General features: G+C 41.4%; 1 protein-coding gene across 1 annotated transcript; it reads left to right on the top strand.

Annotated features, from left to right (window-relative positions):
• The first annotated feature begins 7,437 nt into the window (after nt 1-7,437).
• Nucleotides 7,438-13,897, top strand: LOC143586628 (uncharacterized). The gene is made up of 5 exons (XM_077068128.1): nt 7,438-7,974; nt 8,028-8,614; nt 9,326-9,474; nt 11,193-11,546; nt 13,599-13,897. Exons 1-5 carry the CDS (start codon nt 7,438-7,440, stop codon nt 13,895-13,897), a joined length of 1,926 nt encoding a protein of 641 aa, XP_076924243.1.
• Nucleotides 13,898-14,436: the final 539 nt, after the last annotated feature.

Genomic DNA, 14,436 nt, shown 5'->3' with positions numbered 1-14,436 from the left:
AGTAGTAGTTTTTATATAACTGTTAAACTTTGATTTCTTTTATTTTGCTTCATACACATGTACTTAGAGCCGAGGGTCTCTCTGGAAGCCACCTCTTTATTCCTTTGGATAGAGGTACGGTGTGCCTACATCCCTCCCTCCCCAGACCCTACTTATAGCTTTGCTGTCGGTGGGATTTTACTGGGCATGATTGATTTATTGATTGATTGATTTTTCTATCAAAATATAAGATTATGATTAATGATTGGTGTGAATTTTGTTGCAAGTTTTCCATATAATCATCATCTATAATCTATAATATATATAAACAAAACCTTTAAAATCCTACGTGTCGCGATGTGGTTGCTCCTCATTCTATGAAACCACCAGATTTCTTCGTTTGATTTAACTTGGTTTGACCCAGATAGCCTTACGGGTTATAACATGACTCTCGAACTCAACGTTCTCTCTCGAATCTGAAACCTTCCAGTACAGTAGCTTGGAATGAATACGCTCCTCTATCTCGTAAGCAGATTCACAAATCTCTTATAAATAATCACCATCTTCTAATAATCTGATTCAAATTTTAGGAGATTTGTTAATGTAGTCATCAATGATTCTCTTTCTTTCGGGTATTACTTTGAATTCAATTTTCGTTTGTGTTTTTTAACAAATGCGTGGTGAAAATTGCGTTATAGATGAGTTGCATGTTTTTTTGGTTTTCAATGCAGGATTTGAATGGATTTTAAATCAGCATTGTGAGAATTAGGGTTACAGTTTGTATAAAGTGGTATCTGGGAACAACACTAATCCCTAGAAGAACTCTAGTGTATCTTCTGGTTCCCTAATTAACCCAATCGGCTTGGCGATTAGGGTGTCATGATTGTTTATTTCTTCGCATTAGGCTCGCAAGTGTGGACATATCTACTGTGAGAAGTTTCAAGACTTACTTTTCATTATACCATCAGGTCAAATATATACAGAGATAGTACAACTATTATGGAGAAAATATCTCCTCAATACAAGGAAAGTATAACAATTGTTGACTAAATTATAAATTTGAATTTTAAACATATTTTGATTTTTGCCTCCTTTACAATTGCCGCCTATTTGTTGGGTCAGATTTTCTATAAGGAAGATTGGAATCTTCTCAGCCTCCTCAGAAAATGGCTAAGTATGGACTTCGAGCAAGCCTAGACGATCGAGCATGGTTTTACTACTTCGAGAAAGGTCTTCAGAACCTTTAGTGGTAAATTCTTCTAAGTGTTAAGGCTTCGAGCAAGCTACACTTCAACGAGCAAGAGTATTCTTCTATCGAGCATGGATTGCCAATCGAGCAAACAGCTTGATCATACAAGTTTTAACCAAGTGTTACGAGCACAGGATGGTCAAGCACATGGGGAAAAGCATGGATGCAATAAGAAGATGTCATGTGATCAAAGCAAGGACTTCGAGCACAGTTTATTTCCCCGAGCAAGATTTACATCCGAGCATGCTAAAGATTGTTCAATAAGTCTAAGGACAAGACTGAAGACATCAAGAAGAATGAGCTTGCTCGATGGACTAATTCGAGCAAAGCGAGGATTGGTCAAGAAGGATGAAGCTTGCTAGAGGAGAATATCTTCACTGAAGATATTCTAAGTAAATTATGCTCGAAGACACTCATCGAGCATACCCTGCATACTGACTCTGCTCAAGCAAGAGACAAACCTTGCTCGAAGACTCTTACACTTGTATTTATTTTGTCTTTCATTATGTAATGATTAGGAACTTCTAGAAGGAATGTCAGGGTCTATAAATAGGGTACTAGGTTTCCATTTAGGGCACGGATAACGACGCACACAATACGAGAAACATTCCGAAAGAATATTCTATTTGTTTCCTCGTACAGCCGCCGCCGTTATACACGAAACCCTAGACATTCCTTTCACTGTTGTATTAAATGATATATTAAATGCAGTGAATCTTTGTCTTTGATTGTGTTCTTATCGATTATTCATTATCGTTTCGTGTCCGCTACATCACACCTTCGTTCCCACTCGTTGGAGATCCTGATTCCGGCGGGATATTCAATTGGCCTTTGGGTAACTGAGTCAGTGCGTTCTTGTCAACCTTTCCAAGGTTTACACCTGACTCCCGGTCCTGACAAGTGGTATCAGAGCTTTGGAAGCTCGCTGAAGGCCACAGGACTGAAGGTTTGAGAAAAATCTTGAAGCTTTATTTTGTTTCTTTGCTGCAAAACCCAGATTTACTGAAATTGAAGACCAAGAAGTCTCTACTAACAAAATTCCCAGATTGCTTGGACAAGAAAATTTTATCAAATGGAAAGTGCTCTTTGAAGTAGGTGTAAACTACAACGAGCTATAGACTTCTATCACTGAAGGAAACTATGTTGCCTCCACTGCTGTAAACAACAGTGCTACTGTTGAGCTGAAGATGAAGAAGAGAGATGACAATGCACTGTCAATGCTGAAGCTGGGACTGTCTTGGGAAATCCTTACAACAGTCAACCATCACAAAACTGCTAAAGAAATGTATGAAGCAGTTGTTGATATGTTTGAGGGAAATACAGAACTGAGAGACATCAAGAAAGACAGGCTGAAGCAACAGCTTGATAGGTTCAAGTTTAAAGATGGAGAAAGACTAAAATCAGTCCTGTAAAGGTTTATGGTGATTGTTAATGATATAAGAACAACTGACCTGCAGATTTCTGATTTTGAGCTAAACAAGAAGCTTTTGTCATCTTTGTCTGGTGAGTGGTACACAGCCAGTAAATTTATCAAGGAAAAGTAAATTTCCCCAATTTTAAATTGGATGATGTAATTACATTTTTAAAGGCTGCAGAACATGTGATGATTGAAAAAACCACATGATTAGAGAAGATAAGCCCAGTTTTCAAGTGAACAATGCTTTAGTAGCTCCTATGGGAAATCTTTCAATCAAGAATCAGCAGCCAATCATTGAAGACCCATCTGAGACAAATTCTACTTATGGTGGACAGCTAAGGTTTAATGTTCAGCTGATAGAAGATGATGTAGCCTCAACAGCAAGTGGACAGTCAGCTTTTGTGCAGAATAATGGAAATCAAGGAACTGACTACCAAGCATTGTTTTCTATGTTTACCGAGTCATATCATGCATTTGTGGCCAAGAACCTGATCAACACAAGCATAGTGCAGGAAGATCTTTAGCAAATCGATGCTGATGATTTAAAAGACATGGACATTAAATGGCAGGCTGCCTGTTGGCTGTGAGAAGAAAAAGATTATACAATAGAACTGGAAGATCAAGCTTCAATGGACCGAACGAGATAATAGATTTTGACAAATCAAAAGCAATATGCTATAACTGTCAACAACCTGGACACTTTGCAAGAGAATGCAACATGCCCAAGCAAGCTGGTAGCCAAGTGAATCAAAACCAATTTTAGCAAAATCAGAATCAGAACTTCCAACATTAGAGAAATTAGATAACCAACCAAAACCCCTATCAAAACCAAAACAGACCCCAGCAACAACCCTTTCAGCCTCAAAGGAACAACCAACTGCAGATTCACACTAATCATAACAGAGTCAATCAGAACGATGTGAATCAGGTTAGGGATTAAGGGAACGTTGCAGTGACAAGGGTGCCTCAAGATGGGGAGTTTGATTGGAGTAACCACGCAGCTAAGATTGAGAAGGAAAATGTTGCATTTATGGCCAAAGTGCAGGACAACGCAGAATCTTCAAATGCGTAGGAACAGTCCTTGAGTAGTAATGACTTATAGTACATGGACAGTGGATGTTCCAGGCACATGACCTATGACAAAAGTGCTCTTATCAACTATGAAAGAAAATATGAAGGTCCAGTTGCCTTTGGGAGTGATGAGAATGGAGGGAAAATTTTAGGAAGAGGAACACTCACCAATGGCAAGGTATCCTTTGAGAATGTGCTACATGTTGAAGGACTACAATACAATCTTCTCAGCATTTCTCAAGTTTGTGACAAAGGATACAAGGTGGCCTTCAATGATGAACACTGCCTAATTCTAAAGCCAGAGTTTGTGATTCCAACTGAGATGATCATGACGATGGCTCCAAGAAATGGCAACCTCTATGAACTAAGAATGAATACTGCTACATCTAGAGGTGGTTCATGCTTTGTTTCCAAAGCCACTGAAAATGAGACCAAACTGTGACATAGGAAGATTTGTCATGTCAACTTGAAGAATATGAACAAACTAATGAAAGGTGAACATGTTGTTGGCCTTCCCACAAGAGAATTCAAGCTTGAAGAAAAGTGCACATATTGCCTCAAAGGAAAACAACATAAATCCTCACATAAAAGCAAAATGATAAATACCATTTATGAGGTCTTGGAACTATTACACATGGATCAGTTTGGTCTAGTGAGTGTTCCAAGTATTGGAAAGAAAAGATATTGCTTGGTGATCACAGATGATTACTCAAGATTTACTTGGGTATACTTTATGGGCAGCAAAAAATGGAAAATCAACTTGAAAGGAAAGTGAAAGTCATTAGAAGTGACAATGGGACAGAATTCAAGAATTGAATAATGGAAGAATTCTGCACTAGTTTAAGGTGATTAGGAACACTGAATTAGTAGTTTTTGACTAGATAGCGGCAGTCTAGCATCAAAATGGCACCGTTGTCGGGGAGTTAGTGCGCTTAGTGTTTTTGTGTTAATTGATTTCTTTGTTTAAATTAGTATAATTTAGTTATCACTTTTATTTTTAGTTTAGTTTATCTTGTTTTCCCATTTTACGTAGGGTGTGTTCGTTGTGCAGGTAACAGGTTTATGCATACCCGCTATTTAGAAAGAAATTCTCCACTGATTTACAAGCCAGAAATCGAACGGTTAGCTCGGCAGAACTGAGCTCAAATCAGACAGTCAGATATGGAAGGTCAGAAACAGAATCAAAACCAAAACCCACCACCTGAAGTTTTCCAACCCGAACCTAACCCACCAAATAATCAAAATCCACAAATTAATGACCTACCACCACCAATAAACACCAATCAACAACCCCAAAATTCAGCCCGACAATCCAGAAACCGAAACCTTGACAGACCTGGGCCATCAGCCCCGAACAACACCCCTCGTCACCGACAGCCGATTATACGGGATTTCGATCATGTCAGTATTCACACCGAAGACGAAGAAGAAGGAGATGAGGAGGAACAAGAACCGAGGAATAATGGTAGTAACGAGGATGAATAGTGAGTTAGAGGGAACGACGGTTTGAGCAGAGAAATGCAGATGAGGGTATATAGGTTGAGGAAGTTGAGGAACCGATTAGGGTAAGAGGTAACAGGTGGAAGAACAGAAATCCGGATCGGGGTAGTATAGCAAGATATCGGGAGGAACGAAGACAGCCGATTCAGATTAACTGGGGAGGTTTTGAGGAACCGAGAGCTAGATGAAGGAATTATTTCAGATGGTGCCTCACCGATTGTCCCACAGGTTCACGTACAGGGGCAGCCGACATTTAAATCCCGTCCATCCTACATCAACATAGTTCCCCATTTTCACAGACTGGGATCTAAAGACCCGTATTCACATCTGTCAGATTTTTCAGCTATTTGCGGGTCTATCGGTGACGGTACGTATGATCAGGATGAGGTTTGGTTGCGGTTGTTCCAGATTTCACTAAAAGACAAAGCCAAACACTGGTTCAACTCGCTACCAATGCATAGTATTGAGAACTGGGGTGAGATGCAGAAAGTGTTCCTTAACGAGTATTATTCACAGTCAAAGACCATTGAGGCCCGAATGGAAATTCGACATTTTTCACAGTCATCGGGTGAGTTATTTCATGAAGCCTTTGCTCGTTATAAGGAAATGATTAGAAAGTTCCCGCACCATCAGATCGAGTTGTGGGAGTTGGTTAAGTGTTTTGTTGATGAGTTGACTTATGAAGACAGAAAGTATTTGAAAGCTTCTTCTAATAGTCAATTGTTGAATCAACCCGAGGAATATGACTAGGAATTTTTGGAGTTTATGAGTGAAGATTCCAAGGCAGAGGTAGCTGCAGATCGAATACGAAAAGTTGGGGTCACCTGAACAGTTAAATCAGCCTCGAGCGAGTCAGACAGAATTGCTGAGTTAGAACAGGAACTCGCGGGTTATCGAAAAGAGAAGAAGAAAGAGGTTGGTAAAGTTGGGGTGAAATTCCCTGTTTGTTTAGATTATGGTGAGTTGGGGCATAAGGTTGAAGATTGCCCCGGGTTGATAATGACGAGTATACTGACGAGTATACTGACGAGGAGGAAGTCAATTACGCGTAAGAGGAGTCCAAGGACCAAGGGTTCAATTCGAACACTTCTCACCTGGGCCTAAGGAATCACCTGAATTTCAAATACTGGAACGCGTCGAACCAGTCGAACCTGAATTTTCAGAGGTCCAGTCAGAACCGACAGCAGAACAGCTACTGACAGGGTGGTTCGAACAGTCAGTATAACAGTCGGGGATATAACAGAGATGGTTACCGGGGTAACAATTCGTTAGGTAATCAGAATCAGGACCAGCAGAAGGGTAGTTCGGGAAATTAAGATGAGTCAATACATTCAAAGTTAGATGCGTTGTTGAAGGTCGTGACTGATAATCAGAAGGAAATGCAGAGACGGTTCAAGTTGAGAGACAAGTCAGCAGAAGCAATGTCAAAACAGATTGGTCAGCTCGCAGCAGACAAGGCAAAGTTGTAGAAAACCGCGGGTCAGTTACCGAGTGATACCACAGTGAACCCGCAGCACCTCAGTTCGAGTTCGAGTTCGAAGAAGCACGTCAATCAGGTAAGTATTTTAAGAATGGGAAAAAGTATGATAATAAGGTTGGGGGTCCACCATCTCGGGTCGATGGGGTGGTGGAAGATATTGATGAAACAGTCGTCAGTGACGACGAACCAGAACCGGTTTTAATTGAAAATAATAAAAGTGAAATTAAAATAAACGGACCAGTTCTGAAGGATGGTAACAAAAATTCTAAGGACACGGGGAAGGCTAAAACCGTCCCCTATCCCGATGCTTTGTTGTCGCCATCAAAGGCGAAGATGGCATCTAAACGGGGCCCACAGCAGGAAGAAATGTGGGAAACGTTTAGATAAGTTAAAATTAACATTCCTCTTTTAGACACCATAAAACAAGTTCCCGCCTATGCGAAGTACTTGAAAGATTTGTGCACATAGAAACATAACCGAAAGATCCCTAAACAGATAGATTTAACAGATAATGTGAGTGCAATTCTTTCGGGTGCTCTTCCACCTAAGCTACAAGATCCGGGAACGCCCATTATATCCATTCAGGTGGGTGATTTTAAAATGACACGGGCTCTCCTAGATCTTGGAGCTAGCACTAGCATCCTCCCGGGAAATCTGTACGATCAGTATGACTTCGGTCCTCTTCGGGCAGCCGCGACTACGGTTGTTCTCGCGGACCAGACACCGAAACTTCCCCGGGGAATGTTACACAACGTGATCGTTAAGGTGGAAGATTTTTACTATCCAGTTGACTCTTTGGTTCTCGATTATGTTTCGGGTGAGAGAACCAAACAACCCACAGTTATCCTCGGTAGGCCATTTTTGGCCACAGCAAATGCCAAAATCGATGGTCGAACAGGCATTGTAGACGTGGCATTTGGTAACCATAAGCTTAGACTTAATGTTTTCACACATGTAAATAATTCTCCGGTTGATGATGAATGCTTTATGGCGGACATTATTGACCAGTGCATTCCGTTATACGACTCGGTCGTGGACACGAATGTCACAACGGAGACGTGCTTTATGTTTGACAGGTTACAGGTGGAGACTGATAAGCAGCTGGAAGAGGAGGAGAAGAAGCTGGAGGTTGCAACTTTACGGGGAGATCGACCCCCGTGGTCGGTTCAAGTGGAACCGCTCCCCAAGAAGATCGATACCGGGTTGAAACCATCTTTACAGGAAGCACCGAAAGTCGAGCTGAAAGAGCTACCGAGGCATCTGAAATACGCGTTTTGGGTAAGAATGATACATTGCCTGTTATTATAGCTTCTAACTTGTCTTTGGAATAGGATTCTGCTTTGCTTAAGGTGCTGGTTGCGAATAAGGAGGTGATCGGGTGGACCATCGCGGATCTGAAAGGGATTAGTCCCTCGATAGTTATGCACAAAATTTTGACAGATCCGGATGTGAAACCCGCGCATGATGCACAGAGACGGTTGAACCCGAACATGCGGGAAGTTGTGAAGAAGGAGGTGCTGAAGTGGCTCAATGCTGGAATTATTTTGTCCATTTCAGACAGCACATGGGTGAGCCCGACTCAGACAGTCCCAAAGAAGGCGGGCATCCAAGTCATCAAGGACGACTCAGGTAACGAGGTTGCCACCCGGCTGGTAACCGGGTGGCGTATTTGCATTGATTATCGAAAACTGAACATGGCAACATCGAAATATCACTTTCCGATTCCGTTTATCGATCAGATTTTGGAAAGGCTATCAGGTCAAAAGTTCTATTGTTTTTTAGATGGTTATCCGGGTTATAACAAGATAGCTATACATCCTGAAGATCAGGAAAAGACTACGTTCACATGCCCGTGTGGTACTTTCGCATTAAGGCGAATGCCATTCGGCCTGTGTAACGCCCCCGTCACCTTTCAAAGGTGCATGATGAGTATTTTTTCCGATATGGTGGGGGAGTCCTTAAAAATGTTCATGGATGATTTCTCAATTTTTGGCACATCTTTTGAATCTTGTTTACATCAGCTCAAAAGAGTATTAGAAAGATGTGTTGAAACAAATTTGGTTCTTAGTTGGGAAAAGAGCCATTTTATGGTCCAGGAAGGGATTTAATTGGGCCATGTTGTGTCGATTCGTGGGATCGAGGTGGACCGAGCTAAGGTTCAAGTTATTTCCACCCTACCTTATCCCAAAAATGTCAAAGGCATTAGATCTTTCCACGGGCACGCCGAGTTTTATAGAAGGTTTATTAAGGGTTTTAGTGACATCACCAAACCCTTATGTAATCTATTGTTAAAGGATGCCCCATTTGATTTTAATGAGGAATGTGGTAAGGGCTTCGACATTCGGAAACAGAAGTTAGTGGAAGCCCCGATTTTGCAATCACCCGACTGGAAATTGCCTTTTGAAATTATGTGTGACGCGAGTGATTATGCAGTCGGGGCTGTTTTGGGTCAACGGGTTGAGAAGAAACCCGTTGCTATATACTATGCGAGCAAGACCCTCTCAGACGGTCAGTTGAATTATACCACAAACTGTGAAGGAGTTGCTCGCTGTAGTGAATGCTTTGGACAAATTCCGTTCTTACATATGGGTAGCAAAGTAATTGTTTATTCTGATCATTCTGCAGTCAGGTACCTCATGGACAAGAAAGATGAAAAACCCCAGTTGATCAGATGGGTTTTGTTGTTGAAGGAATTTGATTTGGAAATCCGGGACAAAAAGGGAACAGAGAATGTCGTTGCATATCACTTTAGGGGTGTTCTTCGGGTTATTTATTCAGGTTTCAGGTTGTTTGGGATGCGTTGTTCGGATTTGAGCTCAAAACAAATTGACCCAAGAAATAACCCAAATAAGTTCGGTTTGTTCGGGTTTCGGGTTATACGGGTCGGGTAAATTCGGGTTGGGTTTCGGGTTTAACAAATTAAAAAAATTCCACCTTTAACAATATCATAAATTCAAAAAGGGGTAGCGGCGCAACTTGTTGCCCGCTTACCTTCTGTTTCGATGTAATCTAAACATTTGTGTCTAATACACATTTAAAAAAAACCATATTCCAAGTCTTTATAAAACCATAATATACAGCCATATTCAACAATAACATATATTATTTAGAAAAACATGAAAGTTATCATACAAGAATGCATTAGACGGGATGAAGGAGCGTTGTAGCCTGTGGATTAATACTTGTGTAGATTGAAGAAACATGCTAAATAAATATTGGTTTAAATACTATAGTATTTAGGTTTTTGAATTGAAGATACATTCTCAGCATGCTTTATGGTTATTAATACATTGGGATGTGATAGTTCCAATACTAATTGGAGTCTTGAGAACAACCGAACAAGAATAATTAAGGTCATTTTGATACTTCACCGCTAAACTACCCTATAAAATTAGGGATACATGCATCTATGTATTATACTTCGGGTTATTCGGGTCAACCCGAATCTAGGTATTTCAACCCAAATACCAACCCGAATATTTTATATTGGCTTCAAGTTAGGAGTTTAATTGGTTCGGGTGAATTCGGGTTGGGTTATTTGGGTCTCGGGTCGCTTCGGTTCGAGTTTGTTATTCGGGTACGGTTAAAAAACACACCCCTAGATCACTTGTCCCGGATTGTGATTGAAGATGGAGATCAGGATAGACCCATTAACGAGTCTTTCCTCGATGAACAGATTTTGGCGGTTTCTCAAAACCCTTGGTTTGCTCATATTGTCAATTTTAAAGTTGCATGTGATTTGCCCGAGCATTGACCAAGGAGGAAGAAGAAACATTTGGTGTCACAGGCGAAGCAGTATATTTGGGACGACCCAGATCTGTTCAAGATTAGAGCTGATCAGATGATTAGGCGATGCATACCTGAGGAAGATGTTAGGTCAGTGTTGGAGCACGCGCATTCCTCTGCGTGTGGTGGTCATTTCAGCGAACAGAAAACCGTGAGAAAAGTGTTAACTAGTGGCTTTTATTGGCCAACACTATTTCGAGATGCTCACGAGTTCCCGACACGTTGTTTGAAGTGTCAAAAACTCGGGAGTATCTCCAAGAGGGATGAGATGCCCTTGAAACTGATCCTAGTAATTGATATCTTTGATGTTTGGGGGATCGATTTCATGGGCCCATTCCCGAACTCGTACGGTAACTTATACATCCTAGTGGCTGTCGATTACGTTTCTAAATGGGTCGAGGTGATAGCCACTAGGACAAATGATCACTCTGTAGTTTGTAATTTCATGCAAAGCAACATTTTTTCAAGGTTTGGAATCCCCCAAACTATTATTAGTGACGGGGGTTCTCATTTTAAAATTTTTAAATTTGGAAAGTTGCTTAAAAGATATGGGGTGGATCATAGAATTGCAACGCCTTGCCATCCACAAACGAGTGGACAAGTTGAGGTTTCAAATCGGCAGATTAAACAGATTTTAAAGAAAACTGTTCGGACGGACCGGAAGGATTGGTCAACTAAGTTGACAGACGCCTTATGGGCTTATCGAACAGCTTTTAAAACGCCGTTTGGGACCACTCCATATGGACTTGTGTATGGAAAGGATTGCCATTTACTGGTTGAGATCGCACAACGTACTTATTGGGCTACTAAGGAAGTTAATACTAGCTATGATGATGCAGGTAAAGCTAGGAAATTAGCATTGTGCGAGATCGAGGAATTGCGGGATGAAGCGTATGAGTGTGCATCAGCTTACAAGGCAAAAATGAAAAAGGTGCATGATGCGAAGATACGGTTGAAGAGCTTTGAAGTTGGTCAAAAGGTGTGGTTATACAACACGAGGATGAAGCTTTTCCCGGGTAAGCTGAATAGTAAGTGGATGGGCCCGTTTGTGATTGTTGGAATTGGTAATCACGAGCAATTTGAGATTGAGGATTTTGACGACCACATTCGGAGATGGAGGAAATTCACATGATGGATAAGGAATTCACATGGTGGATATTCACATGATTGTTGGAAGTGGTAAATGGCTATAGGTTAAAGAGCCATATTTGGAGATGTAGGATATTCACATGATGGATAAGGAATCGGTGAGCGTCATTGTGACCTCACCGATTTATGAAGATAATTGACACATTCGAGGCATTGTCGAGCTGTAGCCACGCAATTCAGCGCTGACCGGGAGGCAACCCGGGATTTGTAAGTGTGTTCCATTTTATTTTCTTTTTGTTGAGTCGTAGTTTGATTTTTGTCTCGAGTTTTGTGCAGCAAATCCCAAGTGTGGGGAGGTTTTGGTTAAGTGCAAGTCATGGAGGTTCAGTAAGTGTTGGGATGTTGAAAAGTGACCGGGTCGGAAAATGCCCAACCCATAATCGGCAAAACTTTCTATTCACTGGGGACCATCGCGCTACGCAATGGCCCTGGAAGGTTAACCATCGCACTACGCGATGGTGGCCAAACCCTAAATTGAACAGATTTGGGTCGCGTAGCGCGGCGCCATTATCCATTACCCATCGCGCGACGCGATGGGTCGTGGATCATCCGGAAATAGTAAAATAAAAAAAATTATAACAATGATAATATATAAGAAAAATAATCAATAATAATAATATAATATATTTATATATATATATATATATATATATATATTCCCTCCATCACCACCGCCTCTTCACTCTCCCTGTCTCTCACTTCACCTCACCGACGGCAACCATCCACCTTCATCATCATCATCTCCGGCCACCACCGTCCCTCTGTCACTCACCACCTTCACTACCATCGCCGATCACTCCCATCCATCACTATCTCTCTATTTTTCTCTCCACCGTCTCCCATCACCATCTTCATATCTCCATACACCACTGCCGCCACTGCCATTCCCTTATGACCCGCGTCTCCACCACCGCCGTCATCACCGTTGATTATCTGACCACCACCGCTAATCCAGTCACACCACCGCTACTGCCACTCCATCGTCATCGTCGTCCGCCACCATCGTTACTCTCCTCTGTATTAGTTCATTTTCCCTACCACAAGGTAAATTTTGTTTTAATTGATTATTGATTTCGAATTGGATTCGAGTTGCGGATTATATTGGTTATCAAGAGTCCGGGTGTTTTGGTGATGATGTTAATCGAGTTGGAACTGAGTTTACATTAGATCATGCGATTGGTTGTTGGTCTAGGGGGTTGTAATTCGGTTTTTGGGCAGTTTGTGCTTTCGCGGGAAGGAATTAGTGTCGGGTTATTTATGGTTTGGTTGCCGGGTTTTGGCGGGATAATAATTAGTCGGGTTATGTTTTAAATGTTCGGGTGCTGGGTCGGGTTTCGATTTTCTAAAATAAAGTTAATAAAAATAAAAGTAAAATAAATAAAGAAAAATAAAAAAATTTCAAAATTTTAATATTTTTAATATATTTTAATATTATAATATTATTTTAATATAATAATTTTAAAACTTTATTTTAATATCTAATAAATATAATATCATACAATAATAATATTTTAATATTTTTTGTAATACTAATAATAATATAAACAATATTTTAATATAATAATATTTTAAAAGTTTACCTACATATAATAATACTACTAATAAAATCTAAATAAATTAACTTAATATTTTATTAATAAAATATAAAACATGAATCAATCTATAATTTTAATAATATTTTAATATAACATAATAATAAAATATAAGAGTAAAAATATTATAATAATATAAATGGATTTTGAGGCCCGATCCGCCCAATTCTGTTAGTCCCGAATCGAGTTCGTTGTGCTGCACGTTTTTAGAGACAATTGTTAGTCATGTCTGTTCGTTCGAGTCAGTTTTGTTCGAGTCGAGTCGTTTGTAGTGTCGAGTTTTCGGGATTTTGTGCGTTACTCGTATTTGGGTTATCCGCCCGTACTCAATCTCCATTCGGGTGGAGATACCTGGTTTATTTTATTTGTATACAGGATATCCCGAATTTTTCTCGTTTTTCGTGTCTTTTATTGACATTCTACCCTCATTATGTAGCATGTCAGAGGGCCAGGGTCCTTCAGGAGGCACCGCCGGCCGCAAGAGACAGAGGCCAGCAGCCATGGGACGACGTGGTCCTGTTGCCCGACCGAGAGGTGTTCCAGATCCCCCACAGCCTATGGTGCGCCCACCACGGGTCATCAGGTACGATGGGGATGAGATCCCGATCACTCCCGATACGGTTCAGGAGTTGATCATGGGGGACGGCCACCAGATCCCGCATATCATTCTCTGATTTGCTCCTTTGTCGGAGGAGCAGACCTTGTATCGCCGTTTCGCAGCGATGCAGCTCTTCCGACATAGGACGATCGATTGGACGCTGCTATCCGTAGTGGGCCGGGAGGTGGACGTCCGGGCTACACTGAGAGCTCGGTGGGTTCAGGTTCTCACAGTTGGCTCGGCACAGTACGTTGAGCTCACCCGTGAGTTCTTTTCCACATTCAGACATGTGCCCACCCACTTCTCCGAGCCCCATGCGGTGTCATTCGCCCTTGGCCGGGAGATATATTAGATGTCCGTGCCTCAGTTCGCCATGGCCACCGGCTTTTACACCGCCGAGGAGGTGCTGACCCCGGCGTTCCTTACGAACGTCGGGGTTATACTATCAGATCACAGACCGATCGGGAGTTTTGAGTGACAGAGGCCCAGTTGGACCAGTTTTGGGCTATGATAGCGGACGGGGCCCACTCGAGCTCTGTTGTCGAGTCGTCCATTCGGGACCACGTCCACCGTTACCTTCACCGCATTGTTGCCTGCTCTGTCGTTGGCCGTCAT

The sequence above is a fragment of the Bidens hawaiensis genome, unplaced genomic scaffold (assembly GCF_021521415.1).
Source record: "Bidens hawaiensis isolate Kalapana, Puna unplaced genomic scaffold, B.hawaiensis_p1.1 tig00034732_1, whole genome shotgun sequence".
NCBI lineage: Eukaryota > Viridiplantae > Streptophyta > Magnoliopsida > Asterales > Asteraceae > Bidens > Bidens hawaiensis.
Note: the sequence above shows the minus strand (reverse complement) of the source record. Positions and strands in the feature narration are given on the sequence as shown.

Bases quoted from the DNA above. Each gene is read 5' to 3' on its own strand.
- LOC143586628 (XM_077068128.1), top strand. From the start codon at position 7,438: ATGTTACACAACGTGATCGTTAAGGTGGAAGATTTTTACTATCCAGTT. The intron at 8,615-9,325 runs GTGCATGATGAG...TTCTGCAGTCAG, and splicing joins GCCCCCGTCACCTTTCAAAG to GTACCTCATGGACAAGAAAG. The intron at 11,547-13,598 runs GTAATCACGAGC...ATTTGTATACAG, and splicing joins GTTTGTGATTGTTGGAATTG to GATATCCCGAATTTTTCTCG.